Source organism: Neopelma chrysocephalum, unplaced genomic scaffold (genome assembly GCF_003984885.1).
Source record: "Neopelma chrysocephalum unplaced genomic scaffold, ASM398488v2 Primary Assembly neopelma1_84, whole genome shotgun sequence".
In the NCBI taxonomy this organism is placed as follows: Eukaryota; Metazoa; Chordata; class Aves; order Passeriformes; family Pipridae; genus Neopelma; species Neopelma chrysocephalum.
This window is the reverse complement of record NW_020897746.1, coordinates 1,488,107-1,496,929: the sequence shown is the minus strand read 5'-3', so window position 1 is coordinate 1,496,929 and position 8,823 is coordinate 1,488,107. Positions and strand designations below refer to the sequence as shown.

The following is an 8,823-nucleotide window of genomic DNA, read 5'->3' as shown; positions in this document are numbered from 1 at the left end:
CAGGATCCCAGCAGTTTTCCCAGGATCCCAGCAGTTTTCCCAGGATCCCAGCAGTTTTCCCAGGATCTGAGCAGCCTTCTCAGGATCTGGCTGCAGTCAGCACAGACAATCCTCACCGTTTCTTACTCCGAGCACTCGGAAAAGTTTCCATGTTTCTCTAAAGAGTTGCCTGAAGCTCAAAGAAGAGCCCACACAAAAACACAAGACAGACAACATTGGCACTATTTGCATTATTTGTAAAAAGGAAGGTTAAATACATTCCCATTTCACAGATGTTTCGAGGCTCATTGCTAGAAAAAGTCTGGCACGTCATGGGGAAATGTGATGGTACAAAACAGTACCTTCAGGGTCCCAAAAACATACGGGTTTGGGGAAACATCCCCCACCCCCAACAGAGGGAAATGAGACACAGATCATGTATTTTCCTGATGAGAAACCAAGGTTTCACAGAGAATCAGTAAACATGCTCATGCTCCCCACCTGTTTTCTATTTAGAGCAAAAAAAGGCAATTAATATGACTTTTTAAGCAACGATTAATAGAAGAAACCTACAAACAGAGATTCCTAATTGAAAATGTCTTTACTCACATGAGGCAGAGGATCAAAATATGACAAGACCACTAAGCATAGTCTCTCCCAGCTGCACAAACCATTCCTTAACAACCTTCAGATTAATAAACAAAGACATGCTCTAGCCATTTCATCTCCCTCCTGGATTTAGCTGAGTACAAAAGGCAAACAGGAGAAAGTCACCCTCTGACTTAACTCTCCTTCAGAATGGGGCTCCCAAGTAGTACTTCATGTTAATTTGGGAACCCCTCACTCTGAGCAGACACGCAGAGAGACACAAGGGGGAAAGTTTCCTCGCAGGAAGAAGCTGATTTAAGCGTATCATTTATTAGCAAGTAAAAGGACATTTCCCTTCTCGGTGGTGAAGCACAACACAAGCCAAGGATAAGCCATATGGGTGAAGCCTTTGTGTGAGGGAGAAAGCTGGCAGGGCTCCACGGCTCTAATTGAACTATTACCATATTGTAAGAAATGAAAAAGTCAGGAGGGCTGGAGGATCTGCTCTCCCAGGGCCAGTTCATGTCATGTGGACAATTAAGTGAGTAACAAAGCGTATTTACCAGGAGAGCAATTCCACCATTTGGACACTGGCTTGTTTTAAAGAACATAGGTGCTCTTCTAGTTCAATATTGCACTTAATTTGATCCTACACTTGCTGCTGTGACACCTTCCAAATCCAAATCATTTGCAGCAAACAATGCAACTCTTCTCCTTTAATCGCTGGCTCAAGACTTTTCCGTGTAGTTAATAAGGAAAGACACGGAACGAAAACGCTCAAGTGAAACCCTGCAACACATACAAGCTCACCATAAAAACTGTCATAAAACAGAAAAATGCAAAAGATTAAGTACAAAATTAATTTTGCTCAAAAGACAGGCTTGGGAAAAACTTCCCAAGTGTTATACACTGTACACACACAACTGGGACCGGAGGGAAACACAATAAAACCAGGTGATGAACAGAGAGAATCTGCAGTGGTTGCTCATAAATAAACTTTACAGTGTCATCTGGTTACTTTGTGGGCAGAGAGAAGTGGAGTTGTATGAGGAGTGAAAAAAAATAAATCCCAGTCTTACAAAAAAGTGAGGCAAAATCTTGTTCTTACCATTCTGTTCATCCAGCTCATTCCCAATTTCCTGTCCCATTTGCTTTTGCCGTGATATGATTGAAGAAAGAGCATCAAGTCCTGCATCTTGTTCTGCACCAGAAAAATATATTAGATTACATGAAAAAGTTGCTGATGTGCCAGGCTACACAAACTATGTAGAAGTGAATAAAAAGATCCACTCTGTGCTTAGAGAGCTAAAATGTATTAAGTAAAATACATCAACACAACATGAAAACTAATCATTATGGGAACAGCACTCTTAAAATAATGGAAATGATGGGTAATTAATTCCTCTGCTCTGGCTGGGACACTTTACCGAGGGTCCCAAAAGAAAAAGTAAAATAAAATCCAAGAATTCAACATTCAGTTGTTACTCAGTCATAAATGCAGGGGATTTTCTGGCACACAGAGAGAGCTCCTGATTAGCCTTCTTAAATTTTCCAAGCAACTTTTAACATGGATAAAAGAAAACAGGTGATGCAAACACCAAAGAATTCAAATGGCTTTTTAAAGCTGCAAGAGGATCCAAAATGTGTGGGAGAGCCTGAGGGAGAGGGGACACAGGGGGCAGATAAAACTGATGTGCTGCCACCTCTGCAGACACTCCTTTGTGAGGAACTGCCAGTCTGTTGGCACCACACAGGCCTCAGAAAGCCCCTTATCCAAAATGTGCAGCTCTCTTTGCCCAAATCTGCCAGGGAGTGGCACAAGAAGAGCTGCAGGAGGCTGGAGGGTCAGTGCTCTGACCACCTCACAGCAGTGATGCTGCACAGAGCAAGACTGGCACTGGCTGCACTCCAGGATGGGCAGGAGCCCCTTCCCTTCAACAGGATGGGGCCCCCAACACCTCTTTCAGCCTCCCTTTAATTACTCATGGTGTGATTAAAAACTCAAGTTGAGGTTTCTTCTGGACCATCCCAACATCATCATCATCATGGCTAGGCTTCGCGAACGAAGATTTGGGAAGGGCTCTACCCATTTTTCATGCAAGCGCGTTGGTGGCTAAAAAGGCCAATACGAGAAAGGCAAGTCCGGTTGCAAAAGACACAGCAGAAAGACTCCTTAGATGGTATATTCTGCAAGGTTCGATTCTTTCTGCGTTGTCTTTTCTCCTCAAGAGTGATCCTGCGTGCCTTCTCAAAAGCATCAGCAGCGTTATAAATGGTCTGTCTCCAGGCCTCCCGATTAGAGGCCAGAGTGGACCAGTTATGGTGATCAATATGCCCGAGGCTGAGTTGTTGCTTCAGGGAGTCCTTGTATCTTTTCTTTGGAGCTCCTCTCTTGCGGCAGCCAGTGGCAAGTTCACCATAGAGCAGGATCTTAGGGAGGCGGTGGTCCTTCATCCTAGAGATGTGCCCTGCCCAACGCAGTTGCGTTCTCAGGAGCATGGCCTCAATACTTGTGATTGCTGCCTGTTCGAGAACAGATGTATTGGTCACATAGTCTGACCAATGGATGTTAAGGATTGTACGGAGGCAGCGTTGATGGAAGCGTTCTAGGAGACGCAGGTGGTGGCGGTAGATGACCCATGATTCGGAACCATATAAAAGAGTAGACAGCACTATGGCTCTGTAAACACTGATCTTGGTGCTTTTCTTCAAGTGTTTATTACGCCAAACTCGTTTATGGAGTTTTCCAAAAGCACTGTATGCCTTCGCTAACCTATTGTCTATCTCCCCATCAATCTTACCATCTGAGGAGATGAGGCTGCCTAGGTAATTAAACTGTTGGACTGAATTGAGTTCTGACTGGCCGATGGTGATGTGGGGACGGTGGGGGACTTCCTGAGGTGCAGGCTGATGGAGAACTTCTGTCTTCTTTAAGCTGACACCATCCCAACAGAGCTCAGAACATCTGAGCAGCATCCACAGGTATTTCCATGCAGGCTGAAGTGGGTCTTATCTGGAGTCTGGTTTCATTCAATCACTTCCAACACTTTGATTGCAAGGAAATGACCTCATTAACCACCTGATGTCCTCAGGTTGAGGTTTTCCAACACTTCCAAAGTTACAGATTCCTTAAGGATGCTGAGGGCCAAAATCTAAAGACTCCTTTTGGATGAGTTAATTCTCACCTAGTTCCAACTCAACAATCCATCTCATGCACCCAGCAACACCACCACACCCAGTGCAATTACTGTGATCACCACTGCAAACCAAAACCATGAATGTGGTCAAAATCAGGTCTTTCAAAATCTGATTTAAGAAGATGCTTCTAGTTAAGAACATGGCAAGCCCAATGCAAATACAGAAAACATCCACCTGGAACTGTTATGTTTGACAACTCCAGATAAGAAAAACTCCAGCACAGGTGGGTGTATTGATATTCAAATAAGGGCTCCTCTCAGAGTGCCAGAGATGCTCACAACTACCACAAAGACTCCTGTACCTTCTATGATCCTTCGCTGCTGCTGCCTGAGATCATCAAAGCCAAGCCCTCTGGTTTCCTCTGGTTCTTCCAAGAGCCACGGGTTGGTGACACCTCGTTTGACCCCTCCTGTCATTAGGCTGGATCTGAAAATAACTTCAGTAAGTAATTTTCAACACAACCCCCCCCTCTTGTTGTATAATTTGCCCCTCCCAGAGAGGCTGACAGACAGCAGGACAAGCATTTCCTGCACTCCATGGGGTTCTCTGCAATCCCAGAAGAAATCAGACGGAAAAGAATCCCACGATCTCCAGTAACAAATCCATCTCACAGGCCCCATAACACTGCCACTAGAAGTGGTAAGGAAGGAGAGAATTCATTTTGCAGTGAGCAATTAAGGTACAGAGTGAAATGTACCACATACTGTATAATACATTGAAATGTATACCATGTATTGTATCATATATTGAATGTACACAATATATTGTATAATACATCCATATCAAATGGTGTTTGCATGTAGAACACACAGCATTCAAAACTGCCACAAAAAGAATGTATATTCCTGGGAATACACACTGTTGTTCCTGTGTTTGCTCCAGGATCAAAACACAAACTTATAAAAACACTGCTACAGACTCAAAGCTTCCAACAGTAAAAGGATGCATTCTGCTAATACAGATGCAAATCAGATGAGACTCCTAATTCCCTGCAATCCTGACTAAACCTCAACAGCAACATTCCTGCATTTCAAAAACTGCTGATGGACATCACACAGCTTCCCTCCTACACAACCTGAACAAAAAGCCAGGAACACACACTTTTGAATGAAAAAATAATCAAGTGATGGGTTTTCTTTTAAAAGAATTATGACTTGAGGTTGTTCATGTTACAGACACTTCCCTGGTGACAATGGAAACCAAGTTCTCCATGTCCAGGGCACATAAATCCAAGCAGTAAAATGAAACACCACTTAAGTATTTTTCTCAATACCAGATTTCTGGTTTCTGCCTTGTAGCTCTTCATGGGTTTCTCCTACAAGACAAATCTTGTATGAGAGACTGAGAGTCACCCAAACCCAGAACTGCAACTCAGGTTTGGGGACGAGTCATGGTAAGATTTGTTCCTCCACAGCAGATTTTGCTTTCTGCTTTGTTTTTCAAACTCTGTTTTTATTCCCATTTACCTTTTCCCTGTTCTTTCCCAAAGCAATTCCACAAACAACACAAGGACAGAGAGTGTTTTCAGGATCTCTCAAATTCTCAAGTTTTTTAATCACACTAAGACCTAAGTTTAAATTTTGTAGTTGTTTTGCTTGTTTAATTGAGTCCAGGTCCTCCTCCCTGAGCATTCTGTGGCCAAAGCCCCGTGTCAGGAGTTCACTCTGCACCAGGATCAGGGGTCCAGGAGGGGCCAAGAACCTGCTGACACGGGCTCAGGCTGAAGGGGATCCAAGCACAGCCCAGAACTTGCGTCGGAGTTCCTGGAGGAATTGTGGTGAACTGGGGACATCTCCTGGCCGGGAGATGGATCAGCACTGCTGGAAAATAACCCAGCACTGAGTGAGTCCACTTCCCACCACATTCACAGCCACACGTGAGAGCTCTTCACCTCTTCTCACTGAACATTATAGTGCGGTCATGGGACTTCATCTCTTTATTTGTCACAAGAAAACAGGAATATTTTTGCTGGAAGCAACTAAAAACCACTTATCGTAACCCACACCATCTCCCTTAAGCACCCTGGTGATGCTGAACACCAGAGCACACCCAGCCTGCCCTGCTGTGCCACAGCCAGCTGGATGTCTTGGGCAACAGCACAGAGGAGCTGGGATTCTTCTGCATTCCAGTCCTTCACATCTCCATTAAAACTTACATGTACTTATCGAGGTTGGGAATCTGGCTTGGTTAGACAAAGATACACACACCTGAAATGCAGTTTTACACATCACCTAGCTCTCTTCATTGCTTTGGGGGATTAAATAGGCTCTTCTATTTCCTAGTCTCACAACTGCCACCAGGTTCACAACAGAACACAATGGAAACTGCACTTCTGAAGGTGGAAAAACCATTTCAGTCGACCCAGTTCAGAAGTTCAATTAGCAAGGATACAAAATCCAGGGTAACATCTGACAAAATTACTTAACTAAAGCAAACAGAACATAAAGCTCTCTGCTTGCTAAAAAGAGCACAACTGCTTCTGCCTGTTAAAAAAAAGCCAAGGCAAGCAAATTTGAAATAATTTGCAGCGCTCGCTCCCTCCCTCCCCCAGTGATCTGCCCTGTTCTTGTAGGTTGGGTCATGACAACGGGTCTGCTCGTTACAATAATCTTTTTGACATGTTTGGTAACTACCTTCCCACACAACACAGCAGAACTTCCTCCTTCCTCTGATCTTCCCGTGTTTCGCTTTGGTGGTGTGAAGATTAAAGCTTATCCAATTAGCCACCCACTGCCTCCGCCAAGTTAATCACGGAAATCTTGGAAACCGTCACAGAGCAGTGGAGTGTGGGGATGGCTTTTGATTATAGGAACAGATTTAACTAATTACAAGGCTCAGCAATGCGCCCAAGTATAAAAGATGATGGGGGTTAAAATCAGGGAGCTATGTCACCGCTTAACAAGGGAGGGCTTATCTTCCAGAGGGCATTGTTTCACTGGTAATTCTTATAACACTTCCCAAGTAACTTAGATTAGTCAACCAGCACTTACTTTAGACCAAGGCCACACATCGAGGCTTAGACCGATCAGCAAGACTGAGTTTTGAACAAAACCTGGGTCATATGACAGCTGGGTGGATGATCACTTGAACATTCCCTTAACGATACTGTCCCAAACTGGGGTCTTTGAAGCACCCAGGGCACCTCAGCTTGGCTTCACAGGTCAGTGCCCACGGCAACGGTGAAGGGCCAGGGCATCCTCTCACTTACAGTTTCACTGCTCACACTGCCAGGCTCCAAGCTAATAAACAAAACAAGTATCATTTTAAAGCACAAAACAAAAGCACTCTATCTCCCTCTAAAAAACCTGGGAGAAGCCACATGAGCACAGGCGCTTCCAAATCCCTCCAGTTACCATCCCAGGTGGAGATTTCCCCAAAAGAAGGGACAGCATTCCCTGCAGGTGGCAGAGGACTTCCCAGCCCCACCAGCACAAGAACTGGTGTTCTCATGGTCAAGGAAATGCTGTGTTGCTCCTGACACCATTTACCTGTGGTTGGGTTAACTGGTCCCACTGGCTTCAAGAACTGGGAGCTGCACATGCTGGCTGCCTCATGGGATGCCAGACAGAGGATTTGCAGAACAAAACCACCCTTCAGCAGCTCCAGGACCACCAATTCCTGCCCACAACACCAGCACAGCACCTTCCCACCACAGAGCAAGTTGTTCCCACCCACCTCATGCATCAGTTTTGCTATCAAATATTACTGTCTTCTTTCTACACCATCCCTTATTTTCCAAGCAAGATTGGACATAGCACAATATGAAATATATTATAACCCAGCTCATACAGTTCTCAGTGAAACAGCCTCAGCTCTACAGCCCACCTGCACCCCTCAGGAATGAGAGCTACGAGAAAGAAGAATTCTTTCTAGAAAGAAGCTGCACCTTGTATTATTACACCCAGAGAAAAGGCAGAGGGATAAACCCACTCCTGTGAGACCAGTCCAGGTCACAAAGTGCTCAACAACTCCCTCACCTGCCCCTCAGACCCTGTGATGAGCCCTCCTGGGCCCATCCAGAGGCTCCAGGCAGGTCTCACTTGCCATCCATGCCCACTGCAGCCAGGCCAGAAGGACCTGGGGACACGGCTGGGACAGGAACACCCTGGGCAGGGAACCCCCCAGAGTTCTGACCAAACTTCAGGGGTAAAACCCACACAGGAGCTCAGCCCTGAACCTGCCCTGCTACAGACACTCCTTCCTGAGGGTGCTGAGCCCTGAGCCTCAGGAACAGCCTGTGGGCTCAGCCTGAAGTGCCTGAAATTATGGGGTTTGACTTGCTGGGCTTAAGAATCCCTCTCTGCTATTCCTTACAAATCCAGGTATATACAGACATCCCAAGTACAGAGACACAGGTGAGGGGGTGAGGAGGGTGTTGGACAATCCTGACCACATGGCCAAAGACACCATAATCCTGGAAAAACCCTGCCCCACCCCTAGATTTGATCTCACAACTCAAGCCTCAGGCATTATCAAGGATGGGCTCCTGGAGGGGCAATTCATCTCTTCTCCCACCCTTTCCATCCACCTCCCAGACACCAAAGGCTAATCCCACTCCAGGTCAGAACACCATAACTGCAGCTGCTCCCAAAAGCATTAACACCTGATGGCTCATGGATTGAACCTGGGCACTTGATGCCTGTCTGGCATTAGGCAAAATTCCTGTTGGCATCAAAACTGAATCACCTCACATCTGACAGAAACGTGTTTAAACAGGAAAAATGGTAACCCACATTGAAGAAAAATGAACTCTTCTAAAATGTACCTGTGGTAGCTCTTGCTGAAGGTGCTTTGCATCACACAGCTATAAAAAGTTTTCTATATTCTTGAGAAATTCCAAGAGAAATCAAGAAAGGCCAGTTAATTCGTTTGTTCTCTGGTGATTGACATGGTCTGATGAACTGGTCAGACAGGAGGAGGAATATTTCAATTCCTTTGTCCTCACAAATGTTTAAAGTCTCAAAGAAGTTTGACATGTGATTCCCAGAAAGCCAACATTTCTGGTTGCTTCTTCCACTTCTGCTTTTCAAATGGTGTGAATCCACAGGGAATTCTGCC

General features: G+C 45.2%; 1 protein-coding gene across 1 annotated transcript in view; it reads right to left on the bottom strand.

The window, feature by feature from the left end:
- Positions 1-8,823, bottom strand: part of STX8 (syntaxin 8) — a 127,143-nt gene that overhangs the window by 89,627 nt on the left and 28,693 nt on the right. Inside the window, exons 2-3 of the mRNA XM_027691823.1 lie at positions 4,067-4,201; positions 1,676-1,768 (exon numbers count right to left, since the gene is read on the bottom strand). Coding sequence (XP_027547624.1) covers positions 1,676-1,768; positions 4,067-4,201 — 228 coding nt within the window. The remainder of the gene's footprint in view (positions 1-1,675; positions 1,769-4,066; positions 4,202-8,823) is intronic.